This window comes from Sceloporus undulatus, chromosome 1, assembly GCF_019175285.1.
Source record: "Sceloporus undulatus isolate JIND9_A2432 ecotype Alabama chromosome 1, SceUnd_v1.1, whole genome shotgun sequence".
NCBI classification, from domain to species: Eukaryota; Metazoa; Chordata; class Lepidosauria; order Squamata; family Phrynosomatidae; genus Sceloporus; species Sceloporus undulatus.
The window spans coordinates 250,604,400-250,629,103 of record NC_056522.1 but is presented as its reverse complement, the minus strand read 5'-3'; the positions used below and the strand labels follow the sequence as shown (position 1 = coordinate 250,629,103).

The following is a 24,704-nucleotide window of genomic DNA, read 5'->3' as shown; positions in this document are numbered from 1 at the left end:
GTTTGGAAAACTCTTTGTCTGGCAATAGAAAGGAGTGAATTGCTTGTCCTAGAAGCCTCTATGAGAGGCAGCTCACATTTTAAATAAGTTGCAGTGGTCTATGTTCCCTACATTGCTTGATGTTAAACAAGCCCGAGTTTTGTTTGTTTGATTGTTTTTTTTTTACATTCCATGTGGCCCTTGGAGCCACTGGGGCAGAAAATTGGCCCCAGGCCCACTGAAGGTGCCCAAACCCTGATGTAGGCCAACAGATTCCCTTACAGCAGAGACACAGCCATTAGTCTTGTTTGTTCTGTTTTGGCCTGAATGTCACCATACTGGGGCCACAGGACCCCTTGGCCTAGAAGGCTTACAACTTGTCTTGAACACTTGGCATCTGCATGCAGATAGAGTCTGGATGCTTCTTGCTACGGCATCATAACTTCCTGGTCTTCCCACTGTTTCTACACTATATCTATCTTCTGTCTTTCACAACCCAGCATCTATTCCTCAGGAAAGCATGTAGAGATTTCACACAGTCAGAACAGAGTAACAACTCTTGTCAAATTAGGAGGGCATGATATAGCATGTAGGGGAGGAGGCACCCTCCTCACTGAAATCAGCAGGGATCCTCTGCCAGAGTGTATTCAGCACACCCATTACTGGTGCCTGAGAAGATAAGCTTATTCTGCCTCAGGATATTGATCCTTCCAGAAACTTTCCACATGTGCCCCTTTAGGAGTTTCATTTTCCTCAGGAGGGAAGAGGCTTCTTTCACAGGTATATACTCTGGTGTATGAAAGTGATGGAGCTTCTGTGAAGGTTTTCTCCCTTCTTATAAGATCAGTGGTGTAGAAGTCTGTCTCTTTGAAGCTCCTATACTTCATGATAAATGGATATTTCAGAATGGGTGTTCTATGGGTTGGATTTTCCTCTACCCTTAGGGTTTGCTTCTTTCCTAGTGGAGAAGCTCCCTTGGGAGCAGAGGAAGATGCTGCGATGGAAGATGAGTACGGTGACTCCCAACATTGTGAAGCAAACTATCGCCCGGTCCCACTTCAAAGTCAGCAGGAGTGAGTCCTCTTCAATGTGGGAGTGGTTTGGGGTTGCATGTCTCCTGCCTTAAGTACATCCCACTGTGCAAGAGTCCACAGCTTTGACTTGGGGAAGTGCTGGTTGTTTAGACATTGGTTTTCCCGTTTTGAAGATCTGGGTTTCAGTAGCAGTGAGATGGAAAACCAGAGCTTGAAAAGTTAGTTTTTGGTTTACCAAGAATCTCCCTGTGGTCATGCTTGCTAGAGACTATAGTAATCCTAAAAAGTAGCTTTTCCAGGTTCTGCAGCAGACCCCCAAAAGCTGGTTATCCCAATTACCTCTCTCGCATGGAGGACTCTGCATGATGCTGTAAAACAGCTCTGATTGTGGCTATTCCACTGCTTCCCTCCAAATCTTGGACAAATCTTCTGGTTGTATTTCCTTGGGCAGCTCTCCCTAGTACAGTACCTACATTCTGCTAATGTTTTCTAGAAAACCATGCTACCTGCAGCATGGCTGGAAAATGCTATCCTGCTGCACATACATTTTTGCAACTTTTGTCAAACCTGCTATACACCTGGTGATCAGATGTGATCTGTATATAGGAACATGGATTGGACTGTTTCTTTCTTATCAGTTATTTGATAAATAGTCTTTCTTTCTCTAGTTAGAAGAGAGATGGGAAATGTGGGGATCTTGAAAAATGAATGGGAACTATATTTTGAGATTTCTGACTGTTCATTCTTAACTGAAAAGGGCTTCGCATAATAGGTTGTGGTGCTGATATTACAATCTTATTATTGTGCATTGTTCACAACAAATTTTATTGGAAGATATTATAAGAGAAATTACAGTTAAATGATTGGCATTATGAAATTGGAAAAAATATTCAGGTGAAATTCTTAGGTGTTTGGAATTGTTATAGTTTTTGAGGGTTGTTGTTCTGTGCCTTCAAGTCATTCCCAACTTATGGCAACCCTAAGGCGAACCTATCATGAGGTTTTCTTGGCAAGATTTGTTCAGAGGAAGTTTGCCTTTGCCTTCCTTTGAGGGTGAGAGAATGTGACTTGCCCAAGGCCACCTAGTGGTTTACCATGGCCGAGTAGGGATTTGAACCCTGGTCTCCACAGCCGTAGTTCAACAGTCAGACCACTACACCACTCTGCTTCTTGAGCATAGAAGAACAAAATATGTCCAACATAATGTTCAGATTGTCCTGAATTGCCCTGTTGCCCACAGGAAACAATGACTGGCTAGGCTGCTGGGGCCATCATATGAAATCTCCTGGGTTCAGAGTTATCAAAGAACACCAGAAGGTATGAGATGTGATCAGGCTGCACAAGAACATACTGAAGAACCTCATGTAACATGGCAAGAAATGATGAGACGCAGCTCTTCTCTCCAGTTTTGCAATCTTTGTACTGCATGTATCTGATCTTCTCTGTTTTTTGCTGCAGTATTCTCCTCCTTCTCTCCCTTCATATTCTGCTCTTGGTGGCTCTACTACTAAAGAAAGCCACCTAGGCTTCTAAGACACCTTGGCATGCTTACTTCATATGAATTATCTGTTTGGAGTACCAGCTGGGGTTCTTTTTGGGCAAGGGGCGGTAGTATGGTCAATTTAAGTTCCCATAGGGATATCTGAATTTAGAGGGAGGAATTGTGATCATCCTACTATGTTAATCCCACTGCAAACCTCTGTGGCCATTCCATTTCAAACCCTCACACATTCCCTAGGCTAGCCCTTGAGGTCTCCTCCAGCTCTGTGATTTCATTTCATTTTTACCACCAGGATCCCTACTGGACACATTTCATTAGGTCTCTGTATAATGTAGTTCTTTGATACTCTTAGGCTGTAAAACTGTTTATAACACGGGCATAGTGACCAGATTGTAGGTGTGATTACATACAATGTAAGACATTGTATGATGTTTCACTCTTTCTAGCTTAAAGAAATCCTTACATTTTCAGTTTTTCTCTTATATTAATGCACTACTGACTAGTCTTAACACATTATCTCCCCCCCCCCCCCCCCGGTCACTCTTTGTTTCCCTTCAGAACTCAGATCTTCCTCCTCTTGGTTTTCAAATCTCAGTTCTGACACTCTCATCCACACTCTCACCCCATCATTCCTAAAGGCACTTCCCACTCTCAACCAAGAACTGTCTCATGCAGATATGCTCCAACTAGCATTCTACCCCATCACGTATGTATTCTCCCCACCATACTTACAAAACAGCATCACCATAACAATATACTAAATACAGACACAAATTATAATATGACTTGTGTAACATCAGAGACACCTAAGTTGTACTGGCAGGAAACAGTGTAACCGTCATTGCTCTGTTTTTGACTTACTTCTTTCCTGCCTGCAGTTGAACCATTTTCCTGGTTCATTCCAAATTGGTCGGAAGGACCGTCTGTGGAGAAACATTTCCAAAATGCAGCTGCGCTATGGAAAGAAGGAATTCAACTTTCTGCCCCAGTCTTTCATCCTCCCACAAGATATCAAGCTGCTCAGAAAGGCTTGGGAAGATTGTGGGAGTCGCCAGAAATGGATTGTGAAACCGGTGAGAGCACAGTTAGTGTTTTTGCTCTTTCAGATATCTGCTGTGATTTATTTCTATTCTGTACCTTACTCCAGCAGTGCAAGGACCTCTTTCCTATGTAGCAATTGTATAGATTTTTTGTCCTATATATTACCTAAGTTGTTTCACCATGAAGTGTTTTGATTGAAGGTTATGTACTTAAATGCATGAATTGAGCAGAGAGGAGGATGGGAGGCAGAGATGAGATAACTAGAGTTGTGAAGAGTGAGCATATTTTTGAGACTAGCAGGTGCCAATCTGTACTGTTCGACATACTGTATATCAGGGGTAGGCAACCTTTTTGAGCCAGGGGCCGGGTTGCTGTCCCTCAGACAACTGGGGGGCCGAAGCTCCAAAAAATAATAATTAAATAATTAATTTTTTAAAAAAAAATTAAATAAATAAACCGGGACAAACATAGAACAAAATTTTCAAATGGAGGACACTTTTTTTTAAAAAAGTGGGGGACATGTGAAAAAATTTGCTGATTTTTTTTAAAAAATGTTAATATAAATGCATGTTTCTGAGGCGTCTATAGACAATTGCCCCCCTTGCCTGCCGCTTGCCCCCCCCTTGCCCGCCTCCTCCTGATAGGCCAAAGGCTCCCAGCCGCCTCTTTCTGGCGGTCTGTACCCTGCCATTATTAGTTTGACTGTTGTTATAATATGAAGGGTTTGCTTAAAATGACAAAATAATATCAAATTTGACGTTGGAAACAGATTAATTGGAATAACAGGAAGGAAAACTTTTCTTGATTGTAGGTTAGTAACTAAGTTGAATACTTTTGAAATACAAATTTATTTTGTAAATCATTCTTAACCTTATAATCAAGATTCTGTCTTTTATTATTTTTAAGGATTTCTATATTTGTAACTTCTATATGTTGTTTTTTTTCTCTCTCTTTGTAATCAATTTGTGTTTTTATATGTTATGTAAAACTTAATAAAAAAAATTCAAAATGACCAGAATAGACCAAAGCTAACAAAATGAAATTCAACATGGAGAAATGTAAGGTACTGCATTAAGGGTGGAAAAATGAAATGCACAGATATAGGATGGCGGACACCTGGCTGAATGAAACTACATGTGAAAGGGATCTAGGAGTCTAAGTAGGCCACAAGTTGAACATGAATGAACAGTGCGATGCAACAGCTAAAAAGGCCAATACAATTTTAGGTTGCATCAATAAAAGTATAGTGTCTAGATTAAGGGAAGTAATAGTGCCACTCTATTCTGCTTTGGTCAGGCCCCACCTGGAATATTGTGTCCAGTTCTGGGCACCACAATTTTAAAAGTTTGTTGAAAAACTGGAGCATGTCCAAAGAAGGGTGACTAAAATGGTGAAGGGCCTGGAAACCATGCCCTATGAGGAATGACTTAAGGAGCTGGGGATGTTTAGCCTGGAGAAGAGAAGGTTAAGAGGTGATATGATAGCCCTGTTTAAATATTTGAAGGGATGCCATATTGAGGAGGGAGCAAGCTTGTTTTCTGCTGCTCCAGAGAACAAGACCTGGAGCAATGGATGCAAGCTATAGGAAAAGAGATTCCACCTCAACATTAGGAGGGAAGGGCTGTTTGACAGCGGAATGTAGTGGAGTCTCCTTCCCTGGAGGTCTTTAAACAGAGGCTTGATGGCCATCTGTCGGGTATGCTTTGATTGAGATTTCCAGCATGGCAGGGTGTTCGACTGGATGGCCCTTGTGGTCTCTTCCAACTCTACGATTCTATGATTCTATTTATGTGCAGAGCCTTTATTTGTAAAGCCAGTTCATTCAACCATTTTAGAAGTTGTTTTTCTGCCATGCTGATTATGGTTGAGAATCTTATTGAACTTGAATTCAAAATAGTGTCGATGTTTGTGAGATGTCTTGGGGAATTTTGTTTTATTGCCAATAATGCAAAAAATACTTTCATGACCAGGGATAGATTCCCAGGCTGTATTTAGAACATGTGGCTTTGAATGATATCATGTGCATCTTTCTCCCTTTTTCTTCAGCCAGCATCAGCTAGAGGCATTGGAATCCAGGTCATTCATAAGTGGACCCAGCTGCCAAAGCGCAGGCCGCTACTGGTGCAGAGGTGAGCAAGCTTTCCCTCTAAAATAAGTTATGACCTGACCTTCCCTCATCTTGCCAACAAAATAGCTGGATACACTGCTGGAGGGATCAAGGAGGTAATATGGGTCTAATGATTATGCTTTTTGCCTTGGTAAAACTGAAACTGTTCTAGGAAGCTCATTTCTTTTGCCATATTTTGTACTGAATAGTAAGACAATTATGGGCTTGCAACTGTATTGAAGGATCTTTGTGGTGTGGAATGGTAATTTATTGAAAGAGTAGGAATTTCATCAGAAGTCTCCCAAATGCTACAGGACAAAAGCTATGTTTATGAAGCCTTTCTGTTGTTTTTGGACTAAATCTCTTTTATAGTGAGCTTCCTATGGTTCACATGCCTCTTTTAATCTTTCAGGTACCTACACAAACCCTACCTTATTGGTGGAAGTAAGTTCGACTTAAGGATTTACGTTTACGTCACATGTTATGATCCACTCCGTGTCTACTTGTTCAAAGATGGACTTGTTCGTTTTGCCAGTTGCAAGTAGGTTCCCCAGGAATTAGTTGCTTAAAAGGGAATGGATATTAACCAGGATAAGAGTTAAATAACTAATTAAGTTTCAAAATACATTTGTGAATTGTAAATTAACATGTTTTCTTTAAAATGGAAAATCGCCTATGCTGTTTGGTGCAGGTAGCAGTGGTACAATAGTCTGTTCCCATTTGCTGGTTTATGAGGTGGATGTTGAGAATTATTTGCTTTCACATTGTTTTATTGCCATTGATTAGATAAATCAAAGCATTAAAACTTTACTTAAATTTTGTGCAATAGCTCAAGTCATAGCAACATCTCTTTGAAGAGTTATACCAGACTTCCTTCTTCCTCACATGGACACATGTGTGTACTCAGTTAGACTTCATAAGCTGGAGTAGGTTGAATTTCCTTAAAGATGGGTGTGTCTATATCTTACAATACTGCAAAGATTCATTTCTCTACTTCCATTCAATTCAATGTCTAATGGTATTTCACCAGTGCTTTATTGTTCCGCCACCATAGATATTCCTCCTCCATGAAAAGCCTCAGCAACAAGTATATGCACTTGACTAATTACAGTATCAACAAGAAGAATATTGAATATAAATCCAATGCAGATGAAACTGCTTGCCAAGGTCACAAGTGGTGAGTACTGGCCACAAGGTTTTTTCTGATGTTCCAGTTCATTTAGCTAGTAGGTGTTGCTTCTCTTCTGTAGTTGAGAGGTGCCAGATATATTCCTACTATGTTTTTTTAACAAAGTATTTTAAATGTAGAATGCAAAATACAAAATTCCTAAATATTGTGGCCTGAGTCCTGCTGTTAGTCTCAACTAAAGTAGGCTCATTGAATTAATGGGCTTTACATATATTTGGTGCATCATTCAGCAATGATTGAGTGGACTTGAGAACAGACCTCTGGACCCTTGCAAAATATTGCAAGAGAAGGCTTGGGTCTGACACAGAATCAGAGTTGAAAGGGGCTCCATAGGCCATTGACTCCAACCTCCTGCTGAAAGAAAGAACAGCAGCGGGAGCATCCCCAGCTGTCCATTATTTTTTTTGAAGATGTCCAAAGAAAGAGACCCCACTACCTTTCTAGATAATTAGTTTCATTGTTGAACAACTGTTGCTGTCAAGCAGTTCCTTCTAATGCTCAATTAAAGGCTGGTTACACACTGGCACTTGGGACGTCCGCAGGACGTCCCATTTTAAAAAAGAGGCGTCTCTTCTAGATGCCCCTGGGTCTAATACGGACTCTGTCCGTACAATATGGCGCCGGCCGTTCCACACGGCCGGCGCCATCTTTACGTATCAGACGCATAGCGTCCAAACGTGTCACGGCGCCTATGACGTCGCGAATGCGCCAGCGGCGCCTCGCGACATCATAGAGGCGCCGCAAGAAGGAGCTCCATTTTGGAGCTCCTTTTTTGCTCCGTGCGGGAGCCGTGCGGTGTGGCTGCTACGGTTCCCGCACGGAGCAAGCGGCGGCGGCGGCGGCAGACCTCCTCAAAGCGGCGGTCTATAACCCGCCAAAGTTTACCTTCTAGTAACTTAATACTATTAGACCTGGTCCTGCCTTATGAGGCAGCAGAGAACAAATCTGCACCCTCACCTCTGTGACATTTAAAGAGTGCAGTCACGTCATCCCTCATTCTTTTCAGCAAGCTGAACATGCCCAGCTTCTTCAACCTTTCCTCATATGTTTTGTTCTCCATATCTTTTATAATCCTTATTACCCTTTTTTGAACCTGCCCCAATTTGTTTATGTCCTTAAAATGAGAGATCCAGAACTGAGCACAGTACTCCAGGGAGGCTTGACAAGTATAGAATAGAGTGGAACTATTACTTCCCTTGACTTTGAACCTGTGTTTCTATTAATGCAGGCTAAAATATTCTTTGCTTCCTTTGGTGCAGCTACAAGCAGCAACGACAAGAAATATCTCTCCCAAGTCAGCCAGCTTCTGTTTCCCCTACATCACCCCAAAGCAGCGCCACCTTTGTACTTATCCCTTATTCATCCTTGCTGGGGAACACACAACTCTCCTTCCTGCCTTCACACCAAACTGGGTGAAATGTCATGTGGTGGTGCAGAAATCATGACAGCAGGAAGAAGTGAGGCTTTAAATTAGGAATCAGCAAACATCGTGTATCAACACAGGGCTATAAATGGGGCTGAAATGCATTTTCAGCCTTTTGTAGATTGTAAACAAATTATTTGAACCTATTGTGTACATTTAAAATGGATGTGAAAGTTTTTGAAGGTATTTTAAAGATAAAAGATCTATTTTATGTTATCAAATGCTTTTTCAGCAACCAAAAATAAACCTCCCGAAGTCTTTTTCTGTTTTAAATTTAAGGTATATTTTTAATCAAATTTATTATACTATCTGCTAAATTCTGCCCTTTCAGAAATAATAATAATAATAATAATAATAATAATAATAATAATAATAATAATAATACAGTGGTACCCCGGGATACGAATGCGCTGCCTTACGAAATTTCCGGGTTACGAAAAAAATCCATTTAAAAAAACTGTTCCGGGTTACGAAGGTTATTTCGGGTTACGAAAATTTTTTTGGTGCTTTTCGGCGCTATTTCGCACGAAATCGCGGCTTTTCCCCATTAGCGCCTATGGCTTTTTCGCCTTACGAAGATTTTCAGGTTACGAAAGCGGCGGCGGAACGAATTAATTTCGTAACCCGGGGTACCCCTGTAATTAAAGTTTATTTATATAGTGCCATAAGTTTTACATGGCACTTTACATAGTGAGGAAGCAACATACAGATAAAAGCCTGCCAATGGTGTACAGTCTAAGGTTAAAAGCAAAAATTATAAAATTAGCATCATATTGTTAAAATAACTCTAAAACAATAAACTATAAAACAATACACATTATTAGCCATTAGAAATCAGGTTGTAAATTGGAAAGCTTCCCTAAACAAATTTGTCTTTAATTCGGACTTAAAAGTGGCTAAAGAGGTGGTAGTCCAAAGGTGTATGGAAAGGAGATTCCAAAAGTAAGGAGCAACATGTGAGAAGGGGTGCATCCGAGCAGGGAAGGAGGAGACCCTTGGTTGAATCAACAGCCCCGAGTGCTTGGACTGCAGAGCACGAGCAGGATGATAGGGAGAAACAAGTGCTGACAAATAAGTGAGAGCCAAACCATGCAGGGCCTTAAAGGTTAACAGAAGAAGTTTATAACAAATTCTAAAAGGAATCGGGAGCCAGTGAAGAGATGAAACCAGAGGAGTGATGTGATCATAACGGCTGGCTGAAAAGATAACCCTGGCAGCAGAATGTTGCAAAGAAGTCAGGGGCTAAGATGGGAAAGAGGAAGCCCTGTCAATAGAAGGTTACAAACTATTGTCCAGGCGAGAAACGATCAATGTGTGAACCAATATCTTAACAGTGGATACTAAAAGAAAAGGTCTGATTTTAGCTAGATTATAAAGAAAAAATCAACACGATTTGGCTGTAATCTGGATCTGAGGAATGAACGACAGAGAAGAACAAAAAATTACACTAAGACTGTATGCTTCTTCACAGGTTGGATGCTGATACCATTGTCTGTAACTGAAAATGAATACTGCAAAGTTGGCTGAGGTGGAAAAACAAATAACTCGGTTTTGGCCATATTAAGTTTCAATTGTCGATGAAACATCCAAGTAGAAAACGCCGAGAGATATGATGAAACTCACTGTTCCAACGTCTGAAGAAAGTTCTGGAGTTGAAATGTTCAATTGGCTGTCATTGGCATATAAATGATACTGAAATCCGTTACAGCCAATAAGATTTTCTAGGGGGAGGATATAGAGAGAAAATAACAATGGACCCAAAATGGAGCCCTGCATGACTCCAACAGATAAGGAAACAGGAGTAGAAACCTGGCCTCCAGTGACCACAGCAAAAGATTTATCTGAGAGGTATAAAACCAGTTGAGAACTGAATCAGCTAATCCCAGGTCTTGGAGTAGATCCACCAAAACAGTATGATCAACAGTACCGAAAGCAGTGGAAAGTTAAAAAGTACAAAAATAGAGTAAAGCCCTTTTGACTTGGCCAACAGGAGATCATCCCCAATCTTCGTAAGAGCTGTTTCTGTAGAATGCAATGGATGGAAGCCGGACTGAAAAGGATCCATAGTAGAATTAGTGGAAAGAAACTCAAGACAGCAAAAGTAAACAGCACGTTCGAAGACTTTAGAAATCCTCACTGATGTAGCTGAAATGTCAGTTTACTCATTTTGTCAATGTAATGGCCAATTTTTGTTATTGTTGTGTATCTTCAAGTCATTTTCTGACTTACAGTAACCCTAAGGTGACTCTGTCATACAGTTTTCTTGGCAAGTTTTTTTTCAGAGTGAGTTTGCTATGGCCATTCTCTGATGCTGAGAGAGTGTGACTTGCCAAGGGTCATGCAGTTTTCTTGGCAAGTTTTTCTCAGAGGGGGTGTGCTATTGCCATTCTCTGATGCTGAGAGAGTGTGAATAGCCAAGGGTCACTCAGTAGGTTTTACATGGCCAAGCCAGGATTCAAACCCTGGTCGCCATAATCATAGTCTAAGGCTCAAACCACTCACCACCCTGGACAGTTGACTATATTAAATTTAGTAACAAAATTAGTATGGTTATGTCCCAAGGAGGGTCCTTTCTTTAATTTAAGAAAGATTTTGGGTACTTTCCCAGCTACTATTGCATGCTTTATGATTTGGTTTAATCTACCAAAAATCTCATTTAAATATTTAAAATAAAAATTACAATAGGTACCCACCACACCCAGGGGTTGCTATTTTTAAAAAATGACTTAGTTACTAACATTGGTTATATGTCTGATTTCAAGTGTGGAATATTTATTGTGAAAATGTTGGTATAGGAAGAAAGCCTAAAAATGGAAATTAATTTTGATTCATTCTCTTTCAATAAGAAAGAGATAAAGTATATTTTTAGTTCCAAAGAAAGGCAAGGATCATTTGGGTGGAAGCCACACATATCTTTTGTTCTTTCTCCACAGGGCACTGAAGGCACTCTGGAACTATTTGAGCCAAAAAGGTGTTGACAGTGAGGCCATCTGGGAGAAAATAAAAGACATTGTTGTCAAAACTATCATTGCGTGAGTCTTAGAATCATGTTCTTCCCCTGTTGTGCTCCACTGGTGATAAGACAGTCCACTGCATCTTTTCTGTCTTTTTCAAAGGTCTCCCTTCTTGAATGGCTTTCTTATTGGTTAGCTGAAAATACAACAAACCTTGCTGCCCTTTAAGGAAGTACTTACTTACTACTTGTTCATTGATGCTTCTGGAATCAGATTCTCTTACTTTGTTTCTGAGTTCTTTGTTGGTTTGTTCTAAAATATTTTTACATGAAACCGCTGGGAGAGATCATCCGGAGACATGGGGCGCGGGGTTATCAGTACGCTGATGACACCCAAATCATTTTTTCTATGTCTCCGACTGATGCAGTGACTGGGGATGGGGTCTCTCCTCTCGTGGCCTGCCTAGAGTCAGTAATGGGCTGGATGAGGGAAAACCGACTCAAGTTGAATCCAGAGAAAACGGAGGTACTAGTGGTAGGTTCCCCTGGTCCAGGAATGGCGGTGGTTCCACCTGTCCTGAACGGGGTCACGCTCCCTGTGAAGGACTCTGTGCGCAGTCTGGGGGTGCTTCTTGATTCGTCGCTTCACCTGACTGCTCAGGTGAATGCGGCGGTCAAGAACACCTGTCATCAGCTTCGGCTTATTCGCCAGCTGCGCCCATACCTGGCCCAGAGGGACCTAGAAACTGTTGTACATGCTCTGGTAACCTCGAGACTGGATTTCTGCAATGTACTCTACATGGGGCAACCCTTATACCAAACTCGGAAGCTGCAAATGGTGCAGAACATGGCAGCCCGGCTGGTCACTGGCGTTTCCAGGACCAGCCACATAACACCGGTACTGAAAGATCTCCATTGGCTGCCCATTCGCTTCCGGGCTCAATATAAGGCGTTGGTAATTACCTATAAAGCCCTAAATGGCTTGGGCCCAGGATACCTAAAGGACCGCCTCTCCCCGTACATTCCGCCTTGCACCCTCAGAACGTCTGGGCAGCAATTACTGAAGGTGCCTGGGGCGAGACTATCCTCCACTACACGGAGGACATTTTCCACTGCTGCCCCAGCCCTTTGGAATACGCTGCCCACTGAGCTCCGCTCGACTACCACCCTGGCCCAATTCAGGAAGGATTTGAAAACCTTCCTGTTCCAACAGGCATTCCCCGACTAAAATCCGTAGGCCTCCCTCCTCTTCCGTGGCCAAGAGGTTGGGCTATGGGGCTTTTAGCCTGTATTTTTATCTTTATTGATTGTATGGTTTATTTTATGTGTCTGTATTTTATATTTTTTTACTGCTGTTTTTAACTTACGTTGTAAGCCGCCCTGATCGCAGGAAGGAGCGGGATAGAAATAAAAACTTTATTATTATTATATATCTTTTGACTAGGGATGTCATATTGTAAAAGGGAATTTTAGAAAGTGTTGCTTGTTACCTGGTTCCATGACAAGCAGCACCTATTGAATTTTCTCTTCTATACAATCTTTAATGGTACAGGAGCCCTCTCCAGTTTTCACTCAGTTAAATATAATCTTGATCCACTCTACCTTATCCAGATCTTAGAAACTTAAAGCAGGAGGGGTTGTTATACTGCCTCCTGTGGAGAAGCTGTTGCTGAAGCTTTGCTTCTGTGACTCCCTTTTGCCACATACCTAAATAAGGAGGCATGTGCCCTTGGTGGCGCAGTGGTTAAATGCTGGTACTGCAACCGCAACGTTGTGAATTCAATCCCAGGGATCCAAGGTTGATTCAGTCTTCCATTCTTTCATAGGTTGGTAAAATGAATACCCAGCTTGTTGGGGGCAATTGGTTTACAGATTGTAAAGTGCTTAGAAAGTACTGTGTTCACTATGAAGCAGTATAGAAATGTAAATATTATTGCTAAGTAAGGTGGTGCATAAGAACACATGCTGTGAAGTTTTGTCTGTCTGGCTCTGCTGCTCGAGAATAACTCAGCACTTGTTGATTTTACAGGTCAGAGCCCTATATAATCAATCTTGTAAAGATGTATGTGAGACGCCCTTACTGCTGCCATGAACTGTTTGGATTTGATGTCATGCTGGATGAGAACCTTAAGCCATGGATCCTGGAAGTCAATATCTCCCCCAGGTAGGCTGTGGTCAGTGCATCATCCAATGTAGGCTGTTACTGGCCATTTATTTATTTGGAGTATTTATACCCTGTTCTTCAGCCACAGAGGCTTTCAGAGCAACTTACAAATGTTAATTAGACAGTTCCCTGCCCTCAGGCTTACAATCTAAAAAAGACATGACTCAAAAGGAGAAGGGAATAGCAGTGGGAAAGGGGAATATGTCCAGCAGTTCTTCTCTCCCTCTGATGCCTAGACTATGGCAGATGGGCTGGAGAGAGGGCTCTCTTTCTTACTCTGGGCTAGGCCTGATGAAAATGGTCCTGTCTCTCTCCCTCTGAGGCCGGATGGTATCAAATGGACAGGAGTCCCGGCTCACCTTCTTACTCTGGGCTAGAACTGATGGAGCTGGGCCTGACTCTCACCCTCTGAGGCCGAATGGTATCAGATGGACGGAGGCAGGGCTGTTTTTGTGCAGCCCCCCCCCCCCCCCCAATATTCACAGTGCTTAGGAGCACAGCCCACCCTGGTGAAAGTGGGAAAATGCAAAAGGCTAATGCAAAGTGAAAAAAATGCAAATGGTAATTTTTTTAATCTGAAAGAGCACTTCTCTAGGAATCCCTATGTCATCCACCGTGACTCTATAGAATCATGCTGGAGGACCTAAAAATTCTTAGAGAGAACATATTAATCAAATCAGTGAAAGGGAAACCAGTGGATATGGGGTACTGACTGTACTTTCTTGAAGTGCTGATAATTCCCATTGCACTAAGTTTGTTTCACCATATAAATTAGGCCTTTTGTTGTTGAAAACACTATCTGTTTTGCCAAGGGTATCTTTGCATATTTTAGTGAAGAGCAGTGAGGTGAGATTATAGATACAAGAGCACTATAGGCTCGAAGCAGATGAGCCAAAAGGACCATGCTGAAACTGATCACATCGGGACTGCAGCAACTGTACAGGCCCAGTCTCGATCTGATCTGCCACTGTGGTCCTGAAATAGGCTCCCAGAAGGAGCAGATTATACCCACTCCTTTTTGGCCTGGTTCTTCTTGCTTGGCATGGCTTCCAGCTACATTCAGGGCACGCGTCATCTGAATGTCACACCCCCAAAGCGGCCTGAAGCTGGTGCTTTTTGCCCGTTTGTTTTGGGCCATAGTTGAAACTGTGGAATAGCTGTTGAGTTGTATTACTCTAAACTTTTAGCTGTGTTCACCTCTAGTATATGACTCTCTTTTTATGGAATCATAATTCTTCTTGTTCTGGAGACTATAAATCAAAGTACCAACTATCCTAATTGTTAGTGGCAAGATCAGAATATAGCAGTCATAATTTCCAGTAACATGTTCGTTCTTTTTGCAGCCTTCATTCAAACTCTCCTCTGGATGTAAGCATCAAGGGCCAAATGGTCCGTGATGCCCTTAACTTAGCTGGCTTTCTATTACCAAGTCCAGAAGATGTGGCTTCACCATCTGGAAGTGCTAGCAGCTCTACAACCAGGTCAGAAGTCACAGATTACAAAGTCAGAAAGAGATGTTTGCTTGGGGATCCATTTGTACGTTTCCCCTTGTTGGTCTGGTAGGGAGGAGAGCTGAAAAAAAGCATTTCTGTCTTAGAAGTTTTTATGGCAGTATATCCCATGGCTTCAGCACCAAAATACAAATTTGGCTACTTAGAGTCACAGTGTGTCAGTGTGGAAATGAAACTGGGATGCATTTCAGTTTCTAAGAGTGTCTGTTTTCTTTGTTTGAAGGCAAATTTCTAGTTTTTGTAACTGCACAGTGCAACTGCAGATAGACTGTAGACTGTGCATGTGAAAATATCTGAGTAATGTCTTGCAAGCTAGATAATCATGGTGATCTCAGGCATAAATAATCTTTCCTCAGGGTTAGCAGATGCACAATTTATCAGTGCTAGCTGGTGCTCAGTTGGGATGATAAGCCAGACATCAGGGCAGTTAATAAAAAGTAAAGCAGTGAAAGCTTGAGACCATACTTACAAAGGAAAAATGAGCCATCATTATATAAAAGTAGCATTTTGAATCTACAGAACAACCCATTGCACAGAAAATGAAATAAACAGACAAATTAAAGTTGAAATGCTAACAAAGCAGTTTGAAAAATCTTGGGAAGGAATTTAAAATCAAGAGGGAAAAAGGGCCAGTGAGGTAAAGCAGCAAAGACTTAGACACTTCTAGAGTAGCCAACACATACTCCACACCCTCCCAGGATATCAGATTACAAAATAAAAATATAGAAGAAAAAAAATGAAAAAAGCAATGAAAAAAATTATATAGGAAAAATAGCAAAGGTTTGGTGCTCTTGTGCCCCCAATCTTTGAAATAGCCTTAGGCTTCCTGTTATTTTAAAAAGGATTATTAGCAATACAAAGCAGGGGGCTCCCAGGATTTCCCTATGCATGTTAAACCCCCTTCCACCAACATGATTAGCTTTTCAGTTATCTTTCCTTGACTCTGTCTGTAAAATAATTAAACACTGTGAGCTGTTTTTGCCTTTTGAAGATTTCAGATGGATCTTGGTTTAGGTAATCAGCAGATGTGTCTTCAGTCCACTGTCTAACAGTGTAAAGTATAGTATAAACAAGAAAAATATAAATAAAAGAGGGGCAGCACACACAAAAATATAAGAAATTAATAAAATGGTAGCAAAGACCTCTAAGGGACAGTGTGTATGCCTATACGTACAGAGTATATCCAACATATATTGACACATCATTTTCTTCAGGGAAATTTTAATAGCACTTTCCTTGGTGCATGAGTGGACATCTCTGACCTGTTTCTCAGCTGGGATGTGACCCCATGATATGCCAGTGGGTGTTTTCCTAATGTTTACCATCATTTTTATGTTCATTCTTCACTACTTAATTCCTTAAGAGAAGTTACTGTTTAATCATTTCCGGTTTGCTTTGAAGCTAAAATATTTCATATATATTTTGGCTGTTGCTACATCAAATCAAAAATTATTGCTGTATAAACAAACATTGTGATAGACTAAAATGAGCCCATCTACATGTGAATGGGATCTAGGTGTCCAAGTAGGCCACAAGTTGAACATGAGACAACAGTGCGATGCACCAGCTAAAAAGGCCAATGCAATTTTAGGCAGCATCAATAGAAGTGTCTAGATCAAGGGAAGTAACAGTGCCACTCTATTCTGCTTTGGTCTGGCCCCACCTGGAATACTGTGTCCAGTTCTGGGCACCACAATTTAAAAAGGATGTTGAGAAACTGGAGCATGTCCAAAGGAGGTGACTAAAATGGTGAAGTGTCTAGAAACCATGCCCTATGAGGAAGAACTTAGGGAGCTGGGGATGTTTAGCCTGGAGAAGAAAAGGTTAAGAGGTGATATGATAGCCCTGTTTAAGTATTTGAAGGGATGTCATATTGAGGAGGGAACAAGCTTGTTTTCTGCTGCTCTAGAGAACAGGACCCAGAACAATGGATACAACTACAGGAAAAGAGATTCCACCTCAACATTAGGAGGAACTTCCTGACAGTAAGGGCTGTTCAACAGTGGAACACACTCCCCCGGAGTGTGGTGGAGTCTCCTTCTTTAGAAGTCTATAAACAGAGACTGGATGGCCATCTATTGGGGATGCTTTGATTGAGAGTTCTTGCATGGCAGGGGGTTCGGCTGGATGGCCTTTGTGCTCTCTTTCAACTCTATGATTCTGTTATTTTAAAAGAAGTTGGTCAGAATTCATGAAGGCAGTCATAAAAGCGTAACCTAGAGTTTCACATTTGTAATTGGTTTATATTCATGATATCTATATAATCCTTAGTTTAGGGGATATGTAGGAACCATGAAAGTCCCCCAATCCCAAGTTACCAGGCAGCAGCCGCTGGAATCACCAAGGATCTGTTCCCCTGCCAATTGGGAAGCAGTTGTCTGATTATCTCATCCTCCTGTCATGTAAGCAAACTCCGTGTAACAGGAACTCTACTTCTGGCTGTTGCACAAGAGATTGCTTCCTAACCAGCAGAGCACCAGACTCCCATTGATCACAGTGACTACTGCCTAGGAAGTGTGGATCGAGGTGGTTGGTCCAGGAGATGCTATGTAGCTATGGAACTAAGACTGATCAACAGTATTGTTTCAGCAGCACTCTTTTCCAGACAAAACTGTGGCCCCTGTTTTAACATGTACTCATTTAAGCAGTAATGGCTGTACCCAGATCTGGCCCACAAGCTTTGAATGTTGCCTGTCTCTGATGAAGAACATGATGTTTCAAAACAATATACGTATGTGTATGACTTCAAATATATTAGCGTAGCCTGTTGAAGTGTTGAATATTTTACCTATAGACTAAATATAGCTTATGAGCATGACCATGTATCTCTCTTTTGCATACTAACTTTTAAATTATCTTTGTGGCCAGCATGAGTAGTGTTACAAAGGAGAAGAGCAAGCCATCTGTGGAGTTGTTCACTGCTGAGAAAACAAAAAAGGCTTACTATCAGACCCAGAAAGTGCCAGATCAGGTAGGTGGGAATATGTCTGCCCCTCAATCTGCTATCTTTTTAGTGTGTTTTTGAGCCAGAATTCTGTTTCTTCAGTTTACATTATCATGAGCTTTTTAGTGATGCTGTATTTTTTACATGTGATATTTGCAATCAGCTGTAGCAGTGTAGAGTACTCCTTTTCAATGTGCCATTCAACTCTATCCTTTTCCATGATATTCTATTCCACCCATTCTGCCCCTATAGTAAGTCAGCATCCCATGGCAAGGGGTCACATGTTGTCCTTTATTGCATTGTTTTTGGAAAAGGAAGCCTTTTTATTTTTATTTTTTGTTTTTGCAAACTGAGTCCCCGAAAACATTTCTCAACCCAGTTTCAGCTCCATGCAGCTGAAATACTTCAACATCTCTTTTTTGTTACTATATTCATGGAATTGGCAACAAAATCTTGCAATGGAGATTGCTGATGTTTGCCTTCTGGTGAGCAGCCTACAAGGCTGCACATGGCCCTCAACCTTGTTTGGCAGATCCATTCCTCCCAAATTTTCACAAGAATGCCCCCCCCCCCCAAATAGCCTATGAAGGCCTGAACCCTTCCAGGGATAGGGTAACCATTTTGCCAGTTCTGGCCAGCTTGCTTTTGCCTTATAGGAGGCTTTTTTTCAATACAAGAAATGACCTTATGATAAATTTCAGTTTCCGGGGATAAGTGGCTGTTATGTGATGCAGTCAGGTGAAAGGAGTGCAAAAATGGAGCCAAGTGGCCAATTGTTCCCTTACCCCATCCAGACATTTAAGGGATGATATTTGCCATTGTTATGAAAAAAAAAAGGTTGGAAAGGGTGTAAACTTCTATGATTGTTTTTTGGAAAACCAAGGTGTTTAGCTGTCCCTCTTTACTACAGGAATTCTACTCCACCATCCTAGATGTTCTGACTCCAGATGATGTTCGTGTCCTGGTAGAGACAGAGGATGAGTTTGCTCGGCGTGGGCAATTTGAGCGAGTCTTCCCGTCCCGCATATCCATGCGCTACTTGCGCTTCTTTGAGCAGCCACGCTATTTCAACATCCTTACCACCCAGTGGGAAATGAAGTACTTCTTCAATAAGGCAAAAGGTAAACGAACATGCTTAATGTGCTTAATGTGTTCTTAAAATCAGTGCATTTACTTGCCTAGTATTACTCTTTTTCATGAATTTGCATTCATTATATGGCTTTTCATTTTGCAGGCGTGGACCTGCTCAGAAACTGGTGTCATAAAGGGTTTCATAATGGAATAGTGACAGACTCCACAGTGATGGTAAGTGTGGGTTTCTTACTGTAAGTTTGCTCTCGTTTGTTCTTTTATAAGGGTGCCTTTTTAAAAAAAAAACCTCCAGCTTCCCTGCTAGTTGCTAACAAAGGATGTATGCCTTTATTTAAAACAACTAGGAAGAATCTATTGGATTGCCCAAAGACCAGATTAAGATCTACTTCCCATAGGGCATCCACGATGATGGCTCCCAAATTGTGGAATGGCTTGCTGGAGGAGATCTGTCTTATTATCACCTTAGATGCCTTTAAGAAGGCAATTAAGATGGATCTCTTTGGGCAAGCCTATCCCCCAGACCTGCTATAACAGCTTAAGACGATAATCCACTTGGAACTTTGTAAACAGACATTGATATTGCACATGTACAGGTTTTTGATGTGTTTTTAAGTTTCTCTTTGTACAATGAGAATGGATTTTAACTATTTGTAATTTTTATATTTGTGTTGTTCTCCCACCTCGATCCATAGGGAGAGGCGGGATATATGTAAATAAAAATTATTGTTATTATTATTATCATTATCATTAATTTTTTAAAAAATTAGCTCAAAACTCCCTTCTCTCCTCACTGTCAGGGATATTCTGAGATAAGATAAAAGAGGCATTTCTCGTCATTGTCTATGAACTGCCACCTTATTAATGGTCTTATGCTACATTCTCTTAATTCTAGTGGACACTGCCAAGACCCCACTTCTTTTTGAAGAATGATCTCCATGTGAATGGTTTGACCAAGTTGGAATCAGGCAAAACTAGGTGAGATATTATGGGATAATCATATACTTTATCTCTAGACTATATATCAGATTGGGGAGTTTGGTCATGTTTTTTTCTTTACTTTTCTTCCACTGCAAGCCTTTGCATGTTTATTCAGAAGGAAACACCACTAAATCCATTGGGATCTATTCTTAGGTGATTGTTTCTGTGTCTCAAGTCTTATTTGAGATACTGAAATTCTCTATGTGTGGCTTTTTGTTATGTTTACAGGTGAAACTACAGGGAAAACCTACCATCTTTTAAAAATTCCAGTGCTTTGAGATATCTTACCCTTTTAAAAAGTTGTCTTTTTTGTTTAACTAGCACAGTTCAAATATAACACAAAAGCATCATTTACATGAATGAACAGGCTTGAGCCTTAGGCTCAAAGCATCCTCCCTCCCTTATCCCTTCCTTAATTTGAATAAATTTAGTTTACTGAAAAAAATTATTGAAAAAGGTCAAGATCAGATCATAGTTTCTCATTCTGGCCTATTCCAATAGTTTAAGCTAACAACAGGATATCATGACAAATTGCAGTTGACTTACAACAGAATGAGATAGTTCCAATGTTTTTGCAGGTGGTAGAGGAGAGGGGAATTGCTCATACAGCAGTGGTGGGAAAAGTGCAAGCCCCAGCCCCCCCCCCCCCCCCAGGAACGACAACAAATACCTTCTATGGCACAATTTTGTGTGTTCTTGGGCTCCCATGCCACTTTTTAGGCTCACGGAGACCTTTTTTTCCTTTCATGAATGGGAAGCTGACTTTTTAGAAAACATTTGAATTTTTTCTTATGGGAGCATATGGCAGGGATGCACCTCTCTGTAGTTTCCTCAGGAAACCATGTGGTCCTCTGACCTCTGATAGTTGGTCCCTCCTGCACTAAATTGTAATTTAGCATTAGCTTTGAAGTAGGCCATTGTATTAACATTCTTTCATATTCAGTACCTGTCTGGTATAAGATTGAGAGAATGCAGTGACATAAGTACAGGGATGATATAGCCATAACAGCAGTAGAATGAACTGTCTTCCCATTGGAATGATGAAAATGGCATGTTTTGGAAACTGTTCTATCTATGGGCACTGTGTTCTGCACTGCAAGAGCAATGTCTATTTGTCTCTGACTCTTTCATATGCTTGCCTTTCCCCCCTCAGCAACAAAGTGCTTGTCCAGCAAGAAGGGGAGGAGCCAGCCCAAAGCCCTGAGCCAAATCCTTGCACTCAAAGCTTACCTCAGATTAAGTACACAGCTGGAACTCTCAAGAAATCCATCCCTCTGGTCCTTAGCAATTCAAGCCTGATAAAGTGATGAGGGACTGAATGAGCGGCCAACTTTCCCTCCTTTGTGATGTCAGGAAGGGGGCGCACATGAACTACCTCAGTGGAAGCTAGGAGAGCCAGAGTCAGAAGCAAGAAGAAGGTGTCTTCCAGCACACCCACCACAGAACTATTTTTTAAAAGGGGAAGGGGGGGGGGGGGGAAGAGAAGACATTACGGAGTTAAAAGGGACAAATACTCTGTTTATAGTTTTTTATGACAAGAGAAGTTTCTAAACACAGAAGCTTGAAAACCTACTCAATTTTTAGTGTGATTTCCTTGCAGTTTGTTGACTGTGCTTTATTTCTTCCTCACCACTTAAGCCATAAGTGCCTCTCATGGTTAAGTGCCAAATGGTGTCAGTTTGTGAAATGCCCTGCTGCTATCCTGGGCCATGATCTTGTATGTTTGCATTCAGCTCACTGTTCCATGCATTTACAGCAGGAACAAATCTCTCGTTATCCAACCACTGTGGGAAACAACTTTTAAAAATGTCTTTATCTAATTCTAGAAAATCAAGCAAATTTATAAATTCCCTAATGAGCAATCTTAACAAATTATGGTAGAAGATGTTAACATCGAAGGGGATACTGAACATGATAATTTTATTGTCTGTACATGTATCATGTTTCTTTAGTTGTTCAGTGCAGTCTTCCTGAGGAACTTTAAATTATACAATTATTTTTTACTTGTTGTGTTATGCAGAAGCAGCTCTTGTAGTGTGCTGGTCCCATGCCTTCCAGTGTACCATAATGGGAGCATAAGGGAATAGTGTCTCCTATAGGTTTTAGCTTGGTGCTATGACTTGGAGTTAAGTGTGCTGAAAGACAGGTGCCTCTTTCTTGTTTCCATCTGGTGAAGGCCAAGGGACTATTATTTATTAAACCTCCAGTATGCATTCAGTCAGTAGAACACACTCCCAGTATCTTTCACAAAGAAGATTTTAGTAAAATTTGGTACCTAAATACAATAAAGAAATAAAACTTTATTTTTATCCTGCTTTTCTGTGATGAGACAATCAAAGCGGCTCTCAACACATTAAAATATCCACATTAATATTCAAATTCCCCCCTTAAAACAGGATTAAACATGATACAATTAAAATTGGAGATTAAAATGTCTGTTAAAGCACAATAAAAATATAATGAGGACAGAGTGGTGGTATAATACATGATGTGAGGGGCGATCATTCTGTGGCCGGACACTTCTATTCAGGAAAGGCCTGCCGGAAGAGATCTGTCTTGACAGCTTTTTTAAAGCTGTCTAAGATGGCAGTTTGACAGATCTCATCCAGTAGGCCGTTCCATAGTCTGGGAGCAATTGCAGAGAAGGCCCTCACTGTTTTAGTCATGACTAGAATAATATTAAATTTAAATGAACAGTGTTATACTGAACTGGTAAGTGACACTGCTTGCTCAGAGGATTTATAAACTGAAATTAGACATATAGAGGAAAAAATGAAGGGCAAAAATATGTCTTGAAAACTACCCAATGGAGACAGGGCAGTGGAACAATAAGACTGAAAAACTACTAAAATGCCTTTGATTTGTTTGCAATCAATCATTAACTGAGCACAGGTGCAACATATCAGCTCTTCCACACTGCACAAATAAAGCATTGACACCATTTTAACTGTCATGGTTCCAGCCTGTGGAATTCTGGGGTTTGTAGTTCAGTGATGTTTTTATCCTGGTCTGTCAGTGAGGTCTGGTATTATACCAAACTACAAATCCCAGGATTCTGTAGAATTGAGGCAAGGCAATTAAAGTGGTGTCAGACTGCTTGCAGGGTGGGTGCATCCATATGTTTTTTTAATGTAGCCTTGCTCAGTCAGTGCTACTCCACATTCATTAGAGTCCCCTTTTCTTTCCCTTTGTCGTCACAGACTTTGCCTCTTAAGTAATTTTTAGAATTTGGCACACTTTACCATCTAAATCTGTTACTGAATGCTAGCTTTGTATAATTTTTCCATTTGTGTACACATGCCTGGGATATATTTGTAAATTTAGCACTTCTTATTCTGAAAACCATGCACTTTTAGCCAGCCAGGGCTCTTTGCTTTCCTGATGCAAAGGCAATGATAGACTGGTATGATGATCTACTTGACATCTGAGACCTTCACACTTAACAGCATTTCCCATCTGTACATCAACACTATTTGTAAGAAGCTGCAGAATTCTTTCAGGGAAGTCAGGGTGTTGAGGGTGAACTTTGGCTTCAAGATAACTTTTTCTGAACTGATGGAAAGAAATCTCTCTCCCCCCAGAACTTGTCTACCAGAAGTGGTTGTTATCGTAATGTATTGAGGTGGGTAAATCTTCTGCCAAGCCTTACATTATTGTTCCAAGGTAGCAGTAATGACATTCTGAACATGTCTGAGCGTGGGTTATGCCCCTGAAAAACATGGGCAAGGAAAAAGAGGAAGATGTAGCTGTCAGATGGATTACTTTCTTTGGCATTGCTTAAGAATCACAGTGTTGGTTACTGACCTGTGTGAAGGATGATGTGTGTTTCCATGTAACACAACAGTTTCTGATTCAAGGATCTCACAGTATTACAGAATTGTCTCTGACTTCATTCCTGTATATGAAACCTAGGGGGCTGATTAGCCTATTGATAAACAGTATTGTGGTGTTCTCTGGATTGAGAGCCCTGGCCATGTAGTCACAGAGCCACAGAGAGCCTGTTTCTTGCTACAGCAGTACCACTGGATGACTCTTGGGAGCAGGAAAGTTAGGCAAGCATGCTAAAGATTTGGCACATGGGGCCTAAGCAGAATTGGAGCAGCTATCCTTATATTATGGCAGGGTGTTAGTTGCTGGAATTCTTTCTGAAAGAGAGCGACACCTTTGTGTTTCTTTCTTGCTCTATCAAAATAGGACCGATACTAGATGTATTTTAAATGGTGAGGCCTTTGTGGCATGACACTCTGAATTAAACCACATTTTCTCCTTGGCTTGTTATTTCCACCTCCTCAAATTCATCGTAACTTGTTTTCATTGCTGTTGAATTGCTGAATTCTTTATTCCTCATTTGTCAGTCTTACGTATCATTGAAATAGCTGGGAGGGGAAAGGGAGAACTGGAGGTAGCCCCCTGCTAAAGAAGCACACTGGAAGTCTTCCTGGCTGTTAGCTTCAATAGCAGGCAAGTGTCACACTTCTTTACAGAGCTTTGTAAATAGAAGGAAAAGAAGTTATTAATCTCAAGTGTGAAGACATCTGTCCAAAAAGCCAATCGAAGCCAATCGATAATAGTCTAATCCTTTAAGAGACTTGAGTGTTTGGGTTTAACTGACTTTTCACACATTCTGGAAGCCAAGTGATCTGATTCTGGTGAACAAGGGTGGGTCCCCAAAGCTGATCTATTATGGAATCAAACAAGAGTGTTGGAGAATTGGTTCAAATGTTAACATCGTCAATATATGGATGACTTTAACTTATTTCTCTGTTTTCTGAGTGCAGGAACAAGAAA

At 41.0% G+C, this 24,704-nt stretch overlaps 1 protein-coding gene across 8 annotated transcripts in view; it reads left to right on the top strand.

Moving 5' to 3' along the window:
* Window positions 1-22,219, top strand: part of TTLL4 (tubulin tyrosine ligase like 4) — a 38,648-nt gene extending 16,429 nt beyond the window's left edge. For 5 of the 8 annotated variants that reach the window (XM_042467414.1, XM_042467448.1, XM_042467439.1 and 2 more), the window contains exons 6-19: window positions 924-1,052; window positions 2,254-2,330; window positions 3,393-3,587; window positions 5,602-5,684; window positions 6,075-6,203; window positions 6,717-6,839; window positions 11,208-11,306; window positions 13,257-13,391; window positions 14,735-14,872; window positions 17,771-17,873; window positions 18,757-18,967; window positions 19,081-19,151; window positions 19,831-19,913; window positions 21,070-22,219. In XM_042467414.1, coding sequence (XP_042323348.1) covers window positions 924-1,052; window positions 2,254-2,330; window positions 3,393-3,587; window positions 5,602-5,684; window positions 6,075-6,203; window positions 6,717-6,839; window positions 11,208-11,306; window positions 13,257-13,391; window positions 14,735-14,872; window positions 17,771-17,873; window positions 18,757-18,967; window positions 19,081-19,151; window positions 19,831-19,913; window positions 21,070-21,223 — 1,730 coding nt within the window. In that variant the 3' untranslated portion in view covers window positions 21,224-22,219. Of the gene's footprint in view, window positions 1-923; window positions 1,053-2,253; window positions 2,331-3,392; window positions 3,588-5,601; window positions 5,685-6,074; window positions 6,204-6,716; window positions 6,840-11,207; window positions 11,307-13,256; window positions 13,392-14,734; window positions 14,873-17,770; window positions 17,874-18,756; window positions 18,968-19,080; window positions 19,152-19,735; window positions 19,914-21,069 lie in introns of those variants that run through there. The other 3 variants (XM_042467458.1, XM_042467467.1, XM_042467477.1) reach the window with 3 other exon arrangements.
* The last annotated feature ends 2,485 nt before the right edge of the window (window positions 22,220-24,704 follow it).